This window comes from Nelusetta ayraudi, unplaced genomic scaffold (assembly GCF_046127955.1).
Source record: "Nelusetta ayraudi isolate G7.1 ecotype Tasmania unplaced genomic scaffold, CSIRO-AGI_Nayr_v1 ptg000042l, whole genome shotgun sequence".
Lineage (NCBI taxonomy): Eukaryota > Metazoa > Chordata > Actinopteri > Tetraodontiformes > Monacanthidae > Nelusetta > Nelusetta ayraudi.
Window position 1 is genome coordinate 7,006,912 of NW_027466092.1, and position 22,346 is coordinate 7,029,257.

The 22,346-nt window shown below is 41.0% G+C and overlaps 1 protein-coding gene across 8 annotated transcripts in view; it reads right to left on the reverse strand.

Annotated features, from left to right (window-relative positions):
• Nucleotides 1–22,346, reverse strand: part of nrxn2b (neurexin 2b) — a 488,522-nt gene that overhangs the window by 451,493 nt on the left and 14,683 nt on the right. For all 8 annotated transcript variants that reach the window (XM_076033939.1, XM_076033942.1, XM_076033936.1 and 5 more), the window contains exon 2: nt 5,745–5,765. In XM_076033939.1, the coding sequence (XP_075890054.1) occupies nt 5,745–5,765 (21 nt within the window). The remainder of the gene's footprint in view (nt 1–5,744; nt 5,766–22,346) is intronic.

The following is a 22,346-nucleotide window of genomic DNA, read 5'->3' on the forward strand; positions in this document are numbered from 1 at the left end:
TACGATCCCAGTGTTAAGGGCCCAGAGGATTTCTTTCATTTCCTCTGTATCCGAAAAGGTAGACTGATGTGTATGGTAAGCGAGCCAGTAATCAACTTCTGTGCTGTCCCTGCAGACCTCCTATCCCCACAGGGACGAGCATACAGAGGCACAGTTATGAGTCGGATGGTGTATAATAACACCCTGCAGATGATGGTGGCTTCAATGACAACACAAAACCGTGGTCTAGCTAAAAGGACATCAATATTGAAACCTACTGAAGTATCTAGGCCATTTCTCGTCCTGCTAAAACAGCCCACTCCCTTGACACAAGGATCGGCAATCTCACAAACTCTTGCGACCATGATTTTTATTCCTCTCTACTCTCATCCATCCATTTCTTTGACTGTGTGGATCATTTTTCTTTGCCTCACATCTATCTCTGCACACGCACACACACACACTGAGGGTGTGCATCATTATAGGTCCACCTCTATGGCCCCTCTGAATTGGCAAGGTTACAGATAGAGAGCTCAAGCAATGCAAGTAATGCTGAAACCTTCGCTGTTTGTCCCACCATTGACCATTGTGTTCAAAATGCACCACTTGCCAGCAGGAGGTTACATCATTTTGTATGAGAGTTGAGCTGATTTGAGCTGTAAAGTGTAGTGACTAAAATTAAGATACAAATAAAAAAAGGTCAATAAGTTCAGGACTCAAACAAAGAGGAACAAGAAACAAAGAGGTGGCAATAGCCAGGGGGGGAAAAAGCATTCTCCAATTTACACCAATGAATCCCAAAAGAATATCAATTTACTTCCAAGCAAGAGGAGATCCTCGGTGGCAAAACATGTGCACTCAAGTGTTACAATTTTCCCATTACGAAATGGAAGGAGGGATGAGGAGAGAATCGCTCTATTCCCCATTTCCGTTCTTTTATTGGTCACTCATTCATCTCGCCGGCCTATTGATCTCAATTTTACCAGATCATTTCTCCCTGCGCTGCCTCAGCGCCACCAGCCCTTCATACATAATTGGGAGCCTGCTAAATGAATGTTGGACAACTGATAAAAGCCGTGCCCCAAACAAGACAGCTCAAGCGGATGTCCACCTGGTGCATGAATCAAAGTGATAAATCTCTTTGTCTCGGTTGGAGAAAAAGCCTCAGGCAATAAGGGTGAATTTGATTGACAGTGTGATATCACGGCATGGCCCTGGAGAAGCTTAGCTGTTGAAGAAAACAAACGAGGCAAACATAGATACAAGGGCGTGTCACAGTAATACACAGAACATGGGTCTCCGCAGCCCACGCGCGCAGACCTATGACTGAGAAATGTTGGAGTAAAACGCTTTTCCGCAACCTTCTGGCTTTTCGACCCTCATGTGAGAGGGAAAGTGGATGTTAGTGCTCTTATTTTCTTAACAGTGCATGAGGGCGTGGGCATCTGTGGGAGAAAGACATTTCACCAGGCTGCACCTGAATGCAATCTCTCGGAGTGTCACCTGGCCAACAGTCACTCTTGGCTCAGTGGCATTTCATGAAATAATTGAATTTGAAAGAAGGTCCATGTACACAGAGTCAGCGTTGGAACACTACTGGACATAATGGCAGGCCTTGTGATGACAAACGATTTGTAAGAAAATGAATAAATAAAGATAACCCTTGCTTGAGCTCAAATTCAAATGTCAAGTATAAGTAGAATGCTTTAGAATGAGGTCATTGGACTCTCAAATCATTTTAATGTATTTTATTTAAACATGTTCATATGCAATGGGGTAAAGATGTGTTGTCGTAGTCTATATGTTGCAACAGAAGGACAAAAATGTTTTGCCATCTTATGGTTTTCATTAATTGGCAATAATCAGTTTGGTTCTCAAATCACCTTGATTTCAGGCCAGAACTCAGACAATCCAAATAATGACAGCAAACAAACAAATGAATGCTTTTGAAAGCATCAGTAACTTCCCTGAGAGGGACGAGGGGAGATTTTGAAATGCACGCAGAGCTGTAAAATAATAACCGTTCAAAGAGAGAAATTTCTAAATTCCTCTTTAAATGCTTGTTAAACTTTAAAATGTGTGGGTCATTGCAGTTTCCATTTGAACCTCTATAAAGAATTCCATCTTTTTAAACATTCACAGAAATTACAGCAGCTTTAAACTTCAAGATGTTATCTTTGCTTTTTGCAAAGAATGTATATTAATCATTTCCATGAATCATTTATTGTCCCCCATAGCATATAGGCCAAAACCTACTTGAAATCATAAATACGAAAAATAAACTAACAGAAAGCAAATGCTCTTGTGATGCTATGAGACACAATGTATATTTTCCAAACATGTGTGCGATGTCTAATTAAAATGTGTGGATTTCTGTGAATTTACAGCAATGCACTGGCCTGCAGACGAAGTTGAAGTAAACAAATCACGAGCTGCAAAACCCAGCAGACCAAATTCATTGCACACACATACACACACACAGCATCCAGCACCATAGCTTGAGGCCAAGCATTGTCCAATCCATTTCTCTCCCCATCACAACAAAGTGTTTTGCCTGTGGCCACACATGTTGACACTGAAGCATCTGGAGTTGCTCACAAGTGGACGCCCACTCCATCCCTTTGGACTTTGCTATCTCAAAACCCCCCAAAATATATGTGGGGGGAGGGGAGGGGAGAATAAGAGGAACGGGTGAGAGCGCAGCGTGTTGAAATGAACGTCATGTGAGGATAGGCATGGCTGAACTTTAGCTCCTCCAGGATGCAAGCATGGTTAATCTCGCTGCAACATCTGGCACTGGCCAGGCAGGCAGAGGCAACATCAAGGCACCCCACTGTCCAGAGGCTGCTGAGCAATTTCAGAACTACTGAAAGACACAGACACAGTTTTGTTCCACCCTCATTTTCCTTGATCCCTATATGTGTTTATTTATTTTGCTAAAGTTACCACCCACCTCCACCACCAACACATATCTGTTGGTTCGCTGCCTTTTCTTTTTAAATTATTGCGGGTAAAGTGCTTTCCAGCAATCTTTCACAATCAATCCCTTTGTTTGAACACAGCAAATCTCCTGTGCATTGAATGGATAATGCACACCTAAGCTCTATTGATCGGGGAGGGCGGACAAATGGTGTTGCTTTTCAAGTGCACGGCTGTCATTCTAACCGATGTTGCAATGTTTATGTTTTGGATCAAAAAAGATTAAAACAATTTTCATCAGCCAGGTGGTCGGCCCTTCAATCCAAAATGACAACGGTTCGAATCAGGACGGTGTACAAGCTCAATTTGTTTCATAGGTAAACAAAATCTAGGTTAATACAACAATGACATGAGTGTCACGATTTGCTTCCTCCTGTACACAAGGTTTAGAAAACATTCAAACCTCTATGACTTTGTTTTGTTTCTCCTCCAGAGCAAATTACACAGAGAGAGAGAGAGAGACACACACACACACACACACACACACACACACACACACACACACAAATCCATAATCTGGTTTGGTGGATCCAAAGTAATCTCGTACAGCTACAGGTTCCACTTAAATCTTTAATTCCGTATCTCTGGTCAACATGAAACTCCAATTCTCATGGGGGGGAGGAAAGGATGGGATAAATCTGGAGGTCAGCATTGTTCAGGGAGACAAGACAATTAATCTGATCAGGTTGATTAAGTTCCGCTTGGGGAGAGTAGACCATCCCTCACCCAAACAAATAAACATGTCAGTGAATAGAATTCCGATAGTGTTCTTATGACCATCTATTTTATCAACTCCATGTTGCTTTCAGCCACGTCTTCTTTCCGCTCCCACAACCTTACGCACGACACTATTCTACTCCCATCGATCACCCCAATCTATTAAACTTCTCAGTGTTTTTGGAAACAGACAGGACATGTCAGTTCTCTGTTGTCACCTCTTGATCAATCCAACTGGCTACTATCTGTTCTAGAGACTCAACCTCTAATAGATGGGGTTACATCACACAAGCAAAGCCCATAATACAATATGGGTTATATAAAGTAGAATACGGGCCACTGGCCTCCTTTTAGGATCACCAGTCTCCCCAGGGTGTCCGCACCTCTCTGTATCATCAATCTCAGCCATCCCTTCAACACATGGTCAGCGACACTAATTAAGTGAAAAAGTACAAACGCACTGTTGGTTGTGGCATCACATACACAATTAGCCATAAAATTAATATCTCAAGCTGTCTAGACACACACAGGGACACCAACAACTTGCTTTTAATTAAATTGTGCAGATTTTGAGAACACAAATGAGAGTATTTACATTTCAAGGCTTCTCCATCTATGAAGGATCCATGGATAAACTGGCGGCCTAAACTTTACTATAGCATATGTCACTGCCTAGTGCACAAAATAGTCAGCACAGTGTGTGTTAAATCGGAGACAAGACTGCAATAAAAGTGAGCCTGAGAGACATTGCACTGACAAAAGACAAACCGGAAAAAATATTTGGTATTTTGATGAACACGTCGTGTTTCATTCCTCACTATGTAAAAGTCTGCTGGAAAGGGCAGTTTTGCCAGTGGAGCAGTGATTAACATCAATAGAAGGCCTTTGGGTTGCACGCTGCGTCTCTCAGCCCCACACTAAACTACTTCGCCCTCAACCTCACTCATCAGTCTGCAGAAGCTATACTCCGTACGTCAAAATCCTCCCATCCTTCAGGTTCTCCCCACCGCTCTCTCCAGTAATGGGATCAGCTCTATGGACGCTGGGCCCAGCATGGAAGGTGCTCTCGGAAACATACACATCATAGTCATTACAGTGGAGCTTGTCAATCTAATGCAAAAATCAAATAGGTATTTTGCAAGTCTACATAGCATTGATTGAGTAAAAAAATGAATGCGCTAACTTTACCACTGTGCAACTACAATGTCTTGACAGACAAAATAAATGAGGCAAATTTGTAATTGAGATTTTTTTTTGCTTTGAAGAAAAGCAGCAGTAGGACTGTGTCCGTCATTGTGATTTCCACTGTTGATTCACCCCGTTGAACAGGCGATCCATCAACTGAATTTGCACAGAGGAAAAACTAGCTCCACCGTATTCAGACTCACACTGCCTGTCACCAGCTCACAAATTAAAAGAAGGCTGATGGAGCCAGCAAACCTGCAGTCGAAGATCTTACTAACATTTTAAGCTGAGACAGAACAGTGGCGTTTAGACTGACAGGCAAAGGCTTGTATATCCAGAAAAGTCTGCTGACACTGGGACACTAGCCCTAATGTATTGTCTCGCCCAAGTGAAAATGGAAGCCCACGGGGTGCCTCCGCTGGCAGCCGGCACCAGGGGACAGCACATCAGAATCTGTATGTCAAAGCTTCAGAAGTTCAACAAACCCAAGTTATTTGGCCGATGCTGCCAAGACGCCTTGAAAGTTTTCCATTTCAAAGAACTGATATCTGTATTTAAGCAAAAGAACCAAATTTTCATTAGAGAGAGGTGCACTTCAGACAAAACCAAGAAAAGAATAATTGAAAAAAAAAGAAAAAAAAAGCAGAAGACAAAGTAAACAATCAATAAAACAGAGATCGGTTTAGTTGTGCAGAATTCACTTTTCTGAAAGTGAAACTGTAATTTGGGCCCCTGGACGTCACTTTTAACCGCAGTCCAAACAGACAATGCCCCTCCCCAAAGGGGAGGGCAGACAGCATTATCAAGCAACCAGCAACAGCATCTATGGCAGCACTGAGAGAAGCCAAGAGAGGCGCCTGCAGAGACAGGCGTCAGTGTCTTACCTTCAACAGCGTACTCTTCAGCTTCAGGGAGAAGGTCAGGCGGGAACAAACAGGAAGGGGAAAGAACAGAGAGGACACAGAAAGAAGGTTTGTTAGTAAAAAAGTTTTTCTATTTTTAAATCAAACACAATCATGACAAACAAGGTCTAAATAAATAACTGATGACTTGACAAAACCAGCAGATCCCATAAATAAAATCCAAAGCCGAACTGACACAGCGTACAACCCACAGCCCTCTTAAAAGATTTAGATGCGCGTACGTACGCACACACACACACACACACACACACACACACACACACACACACACACACACACACATAACGCATATTGTGTTTCTATAATCTATATGTCTATAATCTTATATCTTACACAATGCACCTTTAGGGAAAAAGCATATTTGAAGACCCCAAACCAGCACGAAGCCAAGATAATCCCCAAATCAGAGATTCATCCACTCACTCACTCTCAGCTTGAGGTGTGGATGGGCTGTAGCGTGACGCCAACTTTAAAAAACGAAGCCTACAGCAGCAGAGGCCAATTTGCAACGCTGGGAAATAAAACTGCTCTGGCCTGCCACTTTGATAAAAGCCCTGTGTTGGAATATCAGGTGCTAGCCAGGAATGTGAAATGGATTCCCTCTGGAGAACTCCGCTGCGCTTGTGCCACTTTTCAACCGCAGCCTTTGACAATGCTGGATTAAGGTGCAGCATAGCAATAGTGCATGTTTTTTTTTTTTTTTTTTTTTTCTATTATTAATGCCTGGGATAAACCCCTCACTTGCTTGTCATTATTTTATGATGGGAGTTTTTCATGAGGATCCAGGCTTGAAAATGCATATAAAAGGTGACTAAAAACAAAGTGTTTAATGAGTAATAACCCAAGAGATACAGAATTCCCTTTGCTTCACACACACTACAAAGAAGCAACCGCCACACTGCCGAAAGAAAATAACTGATTTAAAAGAAATCATTAATAGTGTCTGATGGAGAGTTTAATGCTAAATCTGTGTCATAATAATCAAAAGAGGATTCAGCCAGATGTCTTGTATGGTATCTGCAGTCATACATACTTTAGAAATATGCCCCTTCAGTTCCACGTCAATTAAAACTGAAGAAAAAGTTCATTGTGTGGAAAAGGACGTTTGTATCATAACTGGCTCTGTTTCCAACTTTGTTCAAATCTCCAAATGACATACTTGCCATGTGTTTACAAAAATCTGTCTTTATTATGTCGGCCTCAAGTGGTAGACCAAGTAATCTTTTTTCTCACTTTTACCATTTTGACATGAATGGCTCCGGCCGGTGCCTGCAATCCCAAGGCTGATTAAAAGTGTATAAAATGAACAATGATGCCCAATGTCTGCATGCGTTTGCAAATGTATGTTTATTCAAGGAAATGTTTATTACAGCTTTTAAGAGCACTATTACTTTTTATGTTCTTTGAGCAACTGCAATAAATTGGTGTCTGTTCAAGGAGATGCTAAATATGGCTTTAAGTGCAGTCTCCTGTTTTTTATTTATGGTCTTAATTGTACTTATATTCACCAGGAGAGCAGTTTTGTCGTAGTTGTTACTGTTATCAAATTATTATATTTTATCAGAGGCATGAAATAACAAAGCAGTGGATTTTGTAGTCATGTAACAAACATTGGCTGACCTGCTCTATACTGTACATACTGGCATTGCAGACTGAGAAACTCAGATCAGTCAAAAACTGCTTACTTCCCAGTAACATGCAAAAATAATTTAGGAGGCACACAAAACAAAAATAAGAAACAGTATAATTTGCTTCCTCGAAGACCTTGTAAACAATCATTATATGGTCAGTACTAATCCACTCACATCCTTGCAATTGCTTTGATGAGCCAGATTTATGCTCTTGATTTACTGAACAATACTGTCCTAGAAATTTTTTTGCATTCAGGAGACAAAAAAGAAAATATATATATAGTTACGTAAACAGTATTCATAGACCTAGAATTTAAGACAGAAAATATACTAAAGCGGAAAATAGACATTATAATGCATACTATATCAGGAGATTGCATTCTGTAACTGTAACTGCATTACAGCACAACACATTTGAGGGATCATTCTTCTGTGATTCTGTCATTTTTCATGTAACAATTGCCACCAAAGGGGAGTTTTTTTCTGTGCAGTTTTTTTTAAACTGGGACGTTAACTAAACTCCAGCCCAGAGGAGTTAAAAAAAACAAAAAAAAAAAAACAGAGTTAAATCAGACAGTGTGTGGAATAAACCCGAGTCTCTTTTATCTCAATGATGGCTTTCAGTACTCTTTTAGCAAGCATTACCTTTATCCCGAAGCGATTTTCCATTAGGCTATATGCCACATAGCCTTGGGCCACCAGTTCCACTGGGCTTCTACTATTTTCAGTGTACTCTGTGAATAATATGGAAATAAGGGGAAGTCTTTTTAAGAGAAACGCCCAAATGAAACCCCTCCAAACGTAAATGTGATGTCTCAAAGGCAAACTTTTGAAATATTTTTGTCTGGGGGGATGACATTTTGTCTTTCTTCTTCAGTAATCCTTTTTCAATCTCAAATTTAAACAGTTGGTGCGTCTACATTTGACTTTTTTTTTTGCCTCCTAAATTGGATTAGCAGCTCCAGAATTGTAGTTGGTCACAGCTCAAAATTTCCAGCCACAGACCTCAAACACATTGACATGTTAACAACAATATTAGCGACTTTTAGCAATCTGTCCAAGCAATTTATAGCATAGCATTAGCATTAGCATTTGAAAGCCAACATCTTCTCTCAGAGAGAAGGGACTGGGCCTACAATGGATGCTGCTCGGCTGTGTGAAGATAGCGAGGAAACTCGCAAACAACAACAAAACCCTGATGCGATTATCCCTCACAGATTGAAGCCATGCACCTGCGTGGTAGTCTGTATTCATCAGTGTTGTGTGTATCCGTGTGTGTGCAATGGCCAGCGAATGAAAGTACATTTTACTAATCAAACTGGGTTGACGGAGGCTGGATACCTCTTCTCTCCATCAGGGCTCTCGAGTCTGGCAGACCTAATAGCGATGGATTTTTAACTTGAGCTCCTGTTTCACTACATTTAACCTTGATTAAGAATGCCACTAACATTTGTATTAATGGCATTCTTTGGAAATTTACCCCGAAGACTCGCGTTTAATCAACAAAAGTTTATGAAAATAACCTCAATCTTTGGATTGAGAATGTCTTTTGGCAGAGGAGTGAACTGGTCAGAGAGGAGCTAACGACATTATCACTATTGGTGACACTGACGTCATTCATCGCATTTATTTTCAAAGCACAGCAGATTGAATTTTCTAGTGCAATTCTTGACGGTATAAAATTGTATAGCTTTTCTTCTGCATCCTTCTGTCTACCTCATCGGGGAAGGTCAGAATAAAAGCGTGACATATGAGCCCTCATCCAGTCGAAAAAGAAATGAAAAAAAAAAATCAGACAGTGCTGAAATGTCAGTTGAAACAGAAAATGTCTTGTACCTTTTGAGCAATGCGCTCAAGTAAGGTGTTAGTCAGCAGGATATTTCTGCTTCTCTTGCAGTGTTTGCTTTTTTCCTCCCTGTGTGACTGCCCAACATCTACTGGAAAGATGTTTTTATTTGCATTTTATTTAAACTGATTTTTGCAATAATATGATAATCACAAATAGTGTTTTATTTCTTCTTTTATAATACAGTGCCCCACATACATTTTAGATTTTAAACGAAATAAAGTCTGCCGTCATCCTTATATAATCTCTAATCAAGGTGACCTAAAAGGGATTTGTTTCTTGAAATCTATGAGGATGATCATGGACTCATCAAACGACAAGAGCAGATCATGTTATTCTGCCCTCTATGACTTAATCCTCAGATTATTTCCGACGGTGAATAAAACAAATGTTAGATTATCATTCAAAACATGTAAGGGTGTATTTAGGTTTCTTAAAAACATGGCTCCAATCAAGATTTAATCTGCAAAAAAGTCAGTATCAGGAGGTTACTAGTATGTGGATACATACTGCATATAGACAGAGAGAGAAACCTCAAAGAGGGAAGCAAGGTAGTGCTACCTAAAGGGGTCACTGTTTATTTGAAGCAACCTTAAAAGCCAGCAGCGGTAGCTAGAATTTGACTGCGCGTATGGTTGCAACACTTTTGGGGTGTTCTTTCAAAGTTTCATTCATGCTGCCTGTCTTTTTGAAATACTCGTACAAAAAGTCAAACGGCTCATTTGACGCTAAAGCATCGTAGTGACATTTCAGCCTCTGGCTCCGGCGTCTTAAGTCCTGATCCCTGTGGCAAAGGCACACTGCACCGAGGTTCTTTTCATAGCGCTACGCTAATGATGCGAGCTGAAAATTCAATTTTTCTACTGGTTTTCCTACTACGGAAAATACACATACTTTGGTAACAGAATATACCAAAATGACATATCTAGTTAGGTGATGTAAGAAACTGCTGATCCAGTTTAATGATGGTGTGATACTCCAATCTCCTAACAGAAATAAAATAGAAGTGGATAGAAGTACATCAATGCAATATCGATATCATTATCATTACATCATTAGCACCTCACAACTTTTAAAATATAAAATGCACAGTTTTTTCCCAGCAATGTACAGTTTTTTGTTTGTTTGTTTGTTTGTTTGTTTGTTTTCTTAACCAAATCAAAAGTGATACAGGGTTCGGAAAAGTAGGTATTTCACTTACTAGATTCTATTTTTTTTTACAAAAATGTCACTCTTTTTTTTTTATCAAATCCGCTGTCAAAAAAAAAAGAAAACAGATTGAAAAAAAAATATTTGTAATTGAAATTTGTATGGCTTACAGTACATACATAAATGATATGTTTTTCACACGACTGCTCTGGAAAGGTCAAGAGAGGAATGGCACAGAATGGGAAGAGGCACTCTGGCAGTTCATCGATGATAGCAGCACATTACTATCAGCAAGAAGAACTCACATGGGAGAGCAAATCTTATCTTGCAGAGCTAGGAAGATAGGGGGATGTGGTGGTGAGGAGGGAGATAATAGAAGAAGAGGAGTTGGGTGAAGGGGGTGCGACTTTGTGGGGGGTGACAGAGGTGGGGTGGGGGGGTAAATATGAGAGGTAAAAAAAAGCCTTGTAAAGGCCCAGGGTTTAACGTTTCGAGAGAAACTGCTGGCATTAAATGGAATAATAAAATACATACATATATTTTGAGGTAAACTATTGTCTGTTTGTTTTTTCAGTCACTAATTATAAGCCTTGATGATTTTACCCTGACACCAATGCTGTTATAAGAAACATGAGAGATGGAGTGTGACATTAGAAAAGAGGGATGGATATCAACATTGTTTCCCGTGTGATGTTTCACTCACACTCTGCCTTGAAAAAATAACTCTCTGTATTTCTGTTCGTTGGCTTGCTCTTCTTTGTGTATTTGGTTGTGGTGCACGGTTGGTAGTGTGTGAAAAATACATTTCCATCACTTGGTCAATGGTGCCATGGTCCTCCAACACTTGTGGTCACATCAGTGTGCTGACATACACAACGTCGCTGACACAACCATTAAAGGGCATTTGATTATTTATTTATTTATTTGTTTATTTATTGACTGCTCTACAGTGAGAGGTCACTGAAGTGCCCTCAGAAAGGTCTACCTTCAAAAATACACCTCACTGATAAAGTCATTATTTTTCAAACATGATTTTATAACAATAACACCGCAGCATATTCACATTATAATCATTGGCTGACTGTGCTGAGAGCGGTATTTTAAAATTCCTTCACATCATCCACACACTCATTTCAGACAAGCAATCAATTGCCAGTGTTGTAAAATTGTAAAAACGTTTTTTGACTCAATCTTTGTGATGAGACTCAAAGGTAGGGAGTTAACAAAATATGGAATGTGCCAGCTGTCTATCTGTTGAAAGCAAATAGCTGAGATTGCAGCGGATGAGAGGCTTTATCGTTCTACTATTTTTTATTCATAGGAACAAGCAAAATTCTTCACATCAGGGCCAGGAGTCAAATAAGCTCTAAATGAGAAAAAAAAACAAGAAGAAACAGAGGGAAAAGTGTGTGTGTGTGTGTGTGTGTGTGTGTGTGTCTGTTGCATGCGTGCATGTGTGTACGTGCACGTGCACGCTTGGCCTGGACTTGCATGCTGATCCTCCTGTAAATTGCACGGGTCAATCAGGCCAAACTGACTTCGACAAACTCTGAGTCCCAGTAAAAGCGGTCACGCCAATAACAACTGATCTGCTATAATGAATTTAGGGAGACCGAGTGACTTAGTGGGTGTTGATCTTTGATTAAATTGGGACTGAGCTGCTCAGTTCTGCCTGCTGTTCTTGGAAAGAACAGTGGTTCTTCTTTGTGTACGATTGTATAAAACATACACTCACTGATGACTTTGCATTCTTCATAACTAACTTAGGGCCAGATACGCAAAGCGATTGCACGGCTTTTGGGCCAGAAAATCCGTGTAAATAGCGCCAGAAACGGTGATTACGATCCACAGAGAGGACGCAAACGTGAAAGTCTTGTATTTAAATGAGTCATTACGCGCAAAAGGACGCCCCCTTCTACGCAAATATGCCTCATTCAAACAGCGGCAGATCCAGAAAGACTTTGCGCTCGTGTCCGCACGCAGTTTGACAGACGGAAACACCGCAAGTCAAAACCAGGCGCAGCTTCTGTCTGTCAAAGTGTTTCTTGCTTCTGAGTGAAACTTTCCTCTCTGAAAAGCCTGAAATATATACAGTATATGGCTCCCCAAATCTTATATATAGATAGGCATAGACTACAGTATGTATGCCAATATTTTAGATAGGCTATGAAAAATACAACTGGTACTCAGGTGTGGGTGACTAACGCGTCTTGCGTCTTGACTTTCTTTCCATTATGGCAGCAGTCTGGTAGACGGAGGAGGCATCGTAATGCCAGGCGCGCACAGGAACGCGTTTATCCCTGCAGAGCTACGCTGTTTGACCTCCGACAACAGGACATTTTAAAGAGATACAGGTTACCGGGACTTACAATTCTTGCCTTGCTGGAAACAAACTGCCACAAACTGCGCAAACTGCCCTCAGGTTGCCAGACCGCAACATTCGCACCTGTTTCAGGTGCCTCATTTGCGGGCGTGTTTGCGCCTGCATGTCATCAGCACAAAAACCTTTGTGGATACCCGCATCTGTGGCGCAGATTGAGGCCGCAATCTCGCCGCAAAACGCGCCGCATTTTACCGCTGCGCACCCTTCTTTGAGGATCTACCCCTTAATTCTTTGTGGTATGGATATAGTAACAAGATTTTGCTCCTGGACATTTCTGTCCATGTTGACATTATAGCATCATGTGATTTCTGCAGGTTTGTTGGCTGCGCGTCCATGATGTGACTCCAAAGTCCCACTGCATCCCAAAGGCGCTGCAATGATGCAATGATAATTAAATTGGTTCAGGATCATTTGAGCTTTATGATTTGGGGGTTTACTCTGCTGGAAGTAGCCTTCAGAAGATGGTCGACCGGGGTCACAGAGGGTCGGACATGGTCAGCAACAAGGCCCAGGACAGGAAGGCTCTGCCATTTAAACAATGTTCAATTGAGAACCCAAAGCATACAAATAAATGATCCACCTGCACCATAGACCACTATTTCTATCAACAGTTTACCAACCAAGCACAGAGCCATGCTTTCATGTTGCGTACACCAAATTATGACTCTCCCATCTGAATGTTACTGCTGAAATTGACACTCATCAGATAAGGCAGCGTTTTGTTTAATTTTTTGGACCCTTGGAAAATTGCTGCCTCAGTTTCCTGTAGCTGGAGGCCTCATTTCTTGATTGAAACAAGTATGTATATGGGGAACAGTTGCTTTCTATTCTGCACAGACCCAAAATCAGCAAGGCATTTTCTTTCACACAACTGCCGCTTACTGGATTTTATTTTCATTCTCTGTGAACCCTATGGTTGTACCAGACCTCATTTTCATATATTGTACTTTTTGAAGATGCACTATTTAAAGCTAAGAGTGCTATATGACACAGTAATGGGTTACACACACACACACACACACACACACACACACACACACACACACACACAGTGAGGTAATGGCACTCAAATCCTGCAGGGTTGCATTGTGGGTGAACTTCTGAACTACTGCTACTGTATTCTTCACGTTAACTCTTGTAACGTGTGCACACCTGCACTCCACTCTCAGCCTCACGCTTGCAAAACTAGCTTTCTCTCTCGCGCGCGCGAGCACACACACACATCTCCCTATAGCAGATTACAGCAGTGAGGTCAAGAGAAGCTAATGTGACTTTGTCTGCAACTGCCCGGAGTGGCCCTGAGGCCCCAGGATTACATGGGCAAAGGGATTTTAATACAGAAAGAGCGAGAATTTAAACAGGAAGTAACCAGCTGGGGAATGTATACTTTCCCTGTTGATTGCAAAAAGCTAAAGACTACAAAACCTTATGAACTCAGAAGTGCAACTGCACATAAACATTCTTACTCTTCAAAAGGCAGGAATTTCAAAAGGTAGAGTGTCTTTTTGTTTTGAATTGATTTCTTTTCATTTACCCACATGTGGAAATAAACTCACAAATAAACTTTCGCAAGGCATGTTATGCGGAGCAGACAAAACCCCAGGAGATTGGCACATTTTATGTCTTCAAAAGCACTTTGTGGAATGTTTTTAGATGTTTGTCAACAAGGGGATAATAAAATGAACAGCAGAATGTTAATATAAAGTTTACTGGACAACTACCAACCTGATGGCACAAAACATTAGTCTAGACATATCAGGACTTGCAGACTTCAGGCCAAGAAATCGGAAGAACCATATTTAACCATAGCTAAATTTGTGTTTGGAGCCTTCTCACATGTACAACTCACCTTACGTGGGAACACAGATTGCATGCTGGGCTCACACATAGCCACAAAGTCACATGCTGTTTAAACCATCAATATTGTCAAAAATAAAGTATGGTCCATGCATACATAGCTTGGGGGGAATAATAACATGATTCAAGAATTACAAATACTAGGGAATGAAATTCAAATTGGATTACAGATGATGACTGACAGGCCAAACAAGCATGGGCAGGATCAAAGGATGACAGGCACTTGCGGGGCAATGATAACTGCAGTTCCCGTTCCCATTTGCTCTCTGCCCTGCATTCCGTTTGATGATAGTTACATCCCTAACCCTAACATTTGTCCAATCTCACACAAAAAGCAGATCCTTACGCAAAACATTTTCAAAAATTTATTGAATGCCATTTCATGTCAAATTTATTGACATAATGCAACGTTAAATATTGCCATGTTCCAATCGTAACATGTAAGAGTCACTGGATTCACCATTAATTATAAACAGCTAACCTCCTAGCCTAACTAATCCCTTGTTTTGAAACAATTTTCCCACCTCAGTCACAAAATTCAAGCAAAAAAAATACACAAAGACTGAAGTCAATGGTGGGTCAAAAATGGGGAATTGATAGTGATGTTCACATAAAATCATATTTATATTATATTAAATATTATACACATATTATAACATCATATTAATTACACATTAAACACACACACACACACACACACATTTGCCTCTCTATTTCTCCACCTGCCCAAACGTCTCAGCTCTGAGTGTGTGTCTAGCTCAGCATTGTGCATTGTGCTAGAGACGCTGCAATCTTAGTGGCGGACAACAAAAAGACAACTGGCGAAGTCAACAATGCAGGAACGGTCAGACTGAAGCACTCCACCACCTGCCTCACCTTTAGGTGTATACGCCAAGAAATCACTGGTCTGTTTGTACATCTGAATGTACAGTAAAAGCCACTCCACGAGTGTACTGACCTACATTAATGAGCCCGAGTGTCTGCTTGGGTTCAAGTTTGTTTCCCTGCATGCTGTCATAATCCCCCCCACACAAATGAGAATTCAAAGGAGAATCTAGAAATAGACAGAGCTATTCCAAGAAGGCGGTTGCGGCAAAAGCTAATTCCTATATAGAGCTCCAGCTGTTTCGAAATCAGCTTGCTTATTTTTTTTGCTTGCTTTATAAACACAGAGGACCAAAACAGTGTGCAAACAGTCTAAAACAAATTTTCTTCTTCGCTTTGTTCCTTCATGTCATATTCAGGCAAGCACTCATCCATTCTCACTCACTCATCGAGTCAATGCAGTTCACTCAGTCATAAAATTTGATGCTGAAATCACATTTCAGCTTGATTTTTGCGAGAAAACGTGGAGTGTAAAAGAATGAATCAAGCCGCTATCATTCAAACTCTCCAACTACAAGCATTAAGCTTTTAGTAAGCAAGGTACTTTGTTGAGTTTTTCTTGTTCGATATTTCAATTTTCTCAAAGATCCATGTCTAAAAAAATCGTCACCATTACTTTCGGAACATATGTGTCCCTGTTTAGTTAGTGAACTCCCTGTAAACGATAAAAGTCAGTCTTTGTCTCTACTGGCCTGCTACGCTTTCTGAAAGTGCTGGTGTATCTGAGTGAAGGGCCTTTTTGTGAAATCCCAAAGGACACAAATACCTCTGCCAAGTCAGTGCCAAGTCAACTTTCCCAAAAACTGGCTCAACTCAGCCTTCTGAGGACGCTTTGTGGCTTCCTAGTTTTTGTTCCCATCCAAGCATGTGGACGCTCCAACAAAGAATCAGATTTAGAAGAAAGGAATTGAAATGGCTAAAGGAACTGGATGATGGGATAAAAATAAAGATGAAAATATCTAAAATGGGACCTATACATTTATTGTAATATGGTATTTGCTTTGCCAAACACATTTATTGGTTCAGTGTTTGCAGTAAGCTCATGTGACTTGTCACCTCCAGAAAAACACCATTCATTAGTCTGGCTAACAGGCTTCTTGGCTTCTTTGAAGGTGATGAACACGATATTTACGAAACAGATATTTTGACATTACCTCACAGCATAGATATCATCTGAAAAGGTCAGCACAAGGGGCTTTGTAGGTGTTACAGAGACTCAAAGATTCAAAGAATGGGGTGGAAGGGAGAGAGGGAGAGGGGGAGGGAGGAAGAGTGAGGGCACCTGCTTTGACCTAGACAGGGAATAAACAAACAAACAGGCTGCCAGACTATCAGCACACCCACTGAACAAACAGGGAGGCTGACAAATCTTGACCATATCTATGGCCAGGCATCACACTGCTTAGACAGGTGCAATGTTGAAACTACACACAGGCGGTGTCGTGGCAAAACCTCTCCAATCGCATTCAGACGACAACCTTCCTCCCTTTCAATCATTTGTCGCTTGTGCCTATTCTGTTAAATTTTAACAGCAAGTTAACTAGTGCTTTTACTTTTTAGTGTCAGTCTTCCAACGTATTGAATTTCTCTATTTCCAAAGGGTGAAGCCAGACGGCAGGCCAACGAGGTAATTAAACTGAGCATTGATTACTCTTGAAGGGGGAGCGGCGCTTTACTTATTCATCGTGTACAAATGTAACATTAGGTTCCATCCATCATTCATTCCCAGCTCCTGTTAATGACAAAGTGAAACCTACAGGTGTTGTTAATAATACATGGAAGCTCAAAGAGTCATCGCTGAAGGCCGGGACGTGATCTCAACATTTAAATTGTTAAAGTCCCACTAATTGTCACAAACCTAGAGATGCAAAATTCTATTATCTTCATTTCACCCAGCCAGGCCCGGACAGCGTAGTTGAGCAGCAACGATGTCATGCACAGGAATCATTTAGTGATTCACCCACCAAAGTCCAGACCTTGACGCTCATTCTCTGGGCGTACATTTTAAAACTTAAAATTATATTTTCCTTTCAATAGTTTAGGTGTTGCTAAAAGGTAAAAAGTTTTTGACTTTAATGATATACACTGACCCTAAACCCTGTTTTACACCAGAAGCGTCTGCAGAGCGTCCGCGTCGACGCAGTGAAACGCGGCCACTAAAGTCAATGAGCAGGTTCACACCGCGTTTCAGAAGCGTCCCAGAAGCAGTAAAACGCGACCCGCTGGAAAAGAACGCCAGAATTTATTCTTTGACGCTTGCCGCGTCCCTCCTGCGTCAGTCGTAGCAGGTGGGATCGTTCAGACAGGAAGTCAATGGTGTAAAAACACGGTGGATCCGGTTGATTTTCATCATAACACACAATGTGCTGGATTTTGTATTTATATGTGCTGTACTTTACTGTGAAACATCAACGTGACGCATCGGCTTCAACGCTGTTCAGGTCGGCCGTCAAACAAAAACCGATTTCACTTTGAATCTCAAACTATGATGAACAAAATGCATCTATACTTTAAACACCTGCATTTTGCATGATGCCAGCAGTTCGCTTTATTATTATTTTTCTTTTTTACACACATAGATACTTCGAGACACAGTCCCAACAGTGTCTGGAAGTATCGATGTTTTGTTTCATTGTTGTTTTCTTTAAAAACACGCGAAAACTACCTGGGTTGTCGCGCGATCTTGCAATCCTCGCGTGAACCGATCGACCCGCTACGCGAGACGCTCTGCTCGTGAAACGCGTCCTGTGTGGGAGGGTGCTGGAGCGTGAGCAGAGCGTCAATGCGGTCGCTCTGCTGACGCTCTGCAGACGCTTCTGGTGTAAAACAGGGGTAACTCCAACTCCAACCCTAATCCTAACCCCAACCCTACACCCCAACTCCAACCGTAGCCCTAACTGAAACCCTAACCCTAACCCGAAGCCCAACTCTAACCCCAACCTTAACCCCAACTCCAACCGTAACTCTAACTCGAACCCTAACCCCAACCTGAAGCCCAACTCTAACCCCAACCTTAACCCCAACCCCAACCGTAACCCTAACTCAAACCCTAAACCCAACCTGAACACTAACAAAAAGTCAGTACGCAAGCAAAACGGAAATAAAAACTAAAGTGAAAAAAATAGAGCCACAAAAATGTTTTCTAATACAAATAAACATGCAAAGAAAACTGGATTTCAATATGCCATTGTTGTCATGTTGTGTATTCACAGTTTAGATGAGTACAACTTGTGCAGATGCAACTTGTGTAGCTGCAGTGGAAACCTTAATTTTTTGCTTAGTTTCAGCAACAGTTCAAGTTTTTAGGAGTGAATAAAGAGTATCTGCTGCATTCTCGAAATCAAGAGGAAGCTCTGCCACACTCACATTTTGAATAGCTTATAAATTATAAATTTGAGCATCTGATGGCTCATTTTGTCAGACAATACAGTTCAATAAAGCACCATTTATTGCCCGAGTTCTTTACTAGTAGACAATGACAGAGGCAATAAATGAAGGTCGAAGAACCAATAAAGAAAACAAAACAAAACAGTGTTGCTGATCAAGCACCCTTTCAGAAAGTCAAGACAAAATCCTGTTGTTTAACGTTGGCCACATAAAGTTATGCTCTGCAAAAAACACTGTCATCTGCCTAATCTTCTTTAAAAGGTCACCTGCCGATAAGTGCAGTTAAAGCTCCAGCATGCAAGGCTGTTATTTTTGGTTCTACTCCACAACTATTTATTGCAATATTATTACTCTGATCTTTGTTATTTTAATAGCGCCAACAAATTTTTCACAGCAAATAAAAGTAGATGAGCTTTTATGAAAATGGCTTGACCTTTTCACTTATTCATTGATATCCACTCCCGTCACATGCTGTCAAACAGGGCCACAGACAATGGCTGATATCATGGAATCGGAATGGAGGAACACACCGCAACATCGACATGCACACACAAGACACTTGTTCTTGTCAACATAAGTGACTCTTTTCCTCCTCCTCCTCACATTCAATACATCTTCTGTGTTTCACTGTCACTGTCACTGGACAACTTATTTTTTAATTATTATTTGCAATTATTTTGCCTTAGTGAAAAATACTAAGACAGGATCAACGGTTTGCACTCATGTGCTTCAAACAGCTGCATTTAACTTGGAGCAGAGACAGATATATAGCTGTTGATGAAATGTGGTCTAAAAGACATGTATTAAAAAAAAAAAAAGATCTACAATCAGAAGCAAGCCTCAGTGTCTATTGTTTATCTGTGTTGATGTAAATCACCTCAAGCAACCACAACTGCTATTTTGACTGCTAAAATGTTTTGCTTGTATTGAGCTGTAAAAACATCCAAATATAAGTTAACTTTTTGTCATCAAGACAATGGAGCAGGCCATACCTAACCAATGGACTAATAATAAAACACATTGTTTACATTATTAAAGATACAATGTATAGTCATGAAGCAAAGGTTTTCACAGAGGTTGAAATGAAGCGGATGTGAGCACATTTGCTCTGAGCCCTGCTTCGGTCTGGGTAAATAATATCAAGGACGTGTCTCTGCTCTTAATATGCAGAAAGTATGCCCCAGAGTCGGATATGAGAGTCCGTCTGGACTGCTGTTTGCTCTTGCTTCATTTCATTGACTAAACTTTTCAAGGATGACTATTTCGGAGTTGTCACCTGGCATTGTGTAAGCATTGAGTATCTTTTAACTGAGTTGATAAACTCATGTGATGGTAGTCAGCTAAACTAAGCTAAGCTATGCTAAGCTATGCTAAAATATGCTAAGCTGGCATGCATAGACTAGTGAGAAATAGAATAGCGTAGGTTTGAATGAATCAGTGGACATTGCTTCAACCATAATCCATTGTGAGGCATGCTACGGATTAAAGTGGAAACAATGGAAGGAAAAACAAAAGCAACAACTCCATATCGCATATTCCTCGGTTAAAGGAAACAACTATCAGGCAGTTGGAAATAGAAAATAAAAAATGACCTGTGAAAATATTATTTGATGAAGAGGTAAACAGCAGCTGCACACTGCACAGTTTACCTAAGGTTTTTATGAGAAACCATCTCTTTGTTGTTGGACAGTAAGCTTTGCACAAGAGAGTAGTACTAGAAATGATATGCCAGGACTTTTTAGGAGGGTGCATTGTGTGCCAGCCACTGAGGAATGTGTGTGAAGGAATGATATTTTGGCCGAAGGTACTTCTGTGCCCAAAACAGATTGCACACTCATGGATCAGGGACATTTATTAATGCCTAAGATGTATGCATTGCTTTACCGAGGCACACCCCTGACCTTATCTCCTGCCCCTCACTATCCCCTGTGAAATGAAACATTCATCATTCCCTGATGTGGTGGTGCCAATGGGAACAGGCTCTACTCAATCCCCTCCATGATACAGTGGCCACTGAACCATGGGCAGGGAGTACAGAGGGAAAGCAGCTGGGTGGTGGGTGCAGCAGGCCATTGTTTTATTCGTGTTCACCAGAGTGAGTCAGAGAGAAAATATGTGGGATTTTTTTTAAGCATAATGTGCAGACTTATTCATGAAGCAGGCAGTCAAGGAGTCATCAAATACTTGGATAGTTCACCCCAAACTGAAATTCCACCCGTTTTCTGCTCACCACTGTGTTGCTACAGGCGCTGGCGACTGAGTCTTATCACTGTAACCGTTTTGGAGTTCCTTGGCTGAAGAGAACTTCACCAGATCAAAGACCATCACAGACTTTAATGTAGAAAATACTACTGGTGCGGTGTCACCCGAGTGAAGCAAGCTACTATGCAAAGAGACAACTATGAAGAGAGATAAATTCCAACAGCACAGTACAAATGAAACAGGGGGTTGCTGAGAGACTTTAGCACACAGCAGCAGGGTTCTCTGTGTCCTAATGTTGATCTTGTGCATACGCACATGAATGCGCTTGGATGCTGTTGTGGATGTTTCAGCTAAATTATGATGTTAACGCCACTGTTTTGAGTCAAATTGGACTCTACCACATCTTTTACACACTCAGACCACACAAAAGGTGTAGCGTGGACACATTTGTGTTCATCTTTCAATGAGATATGTCAATTTTGTTATTGGTGTTGGTGTCCACAGGAAACTGGACAACATTGCGCTGGGTGTAATGCTTTCTGTATAGGAATTTCCCATTACCAAAAGGTGGTTAATACATAAATAGACAAAAGTTTTATTTTTCTGTTATCATTCTTCTGAAGCTCCACTGTGTGCAGCGTTGGCATTTTCCCACAGCAGAATACTGCCATTTAAATTCCACAACTTGTTTTTTTTTTTTTTTAAAGCCAGCCGTCTTAAAATTAAAAACTGGAAGGATGGAAGGATGAAAGGATAAACTCCAGCTGTTGGCTGCAGTGCTGTACCAGTAGCAGTGAGAGCCAGACATCTGTATGTGGTGACAGACAGAGAGAACAATGGGAGGGAAGACTAAACCACGGTGGCTAATCTATCAAGCGCTAAAGTGGCATATACTGGAAGAGTGAAAAAGCCCGAGCACAGAGTATCCTTAAGTGTGTAAGTGCATGTTAACATTAACACATGCAGCTGCAGTGGATACATTATCCTGTATAAGAGGATTGCAAACAATAGATAATCCAAACTACTGCACAGTGAGTGGAGCTAAATCTAGCGCTAACAGTCCAATCACATTAACTAGAAGTAAAAGTGGGCTGCTTTATGCCTGGAAAGGAAAAAAGGGCACTGATGAGGGAAATGAATGTGTTCCCAGCGCTGCAAAAACAGATCTGACTTTATTTGGCTGGTCAAATGAAATGCAGCCAAAAATGCAGGTAGTTTGGTTT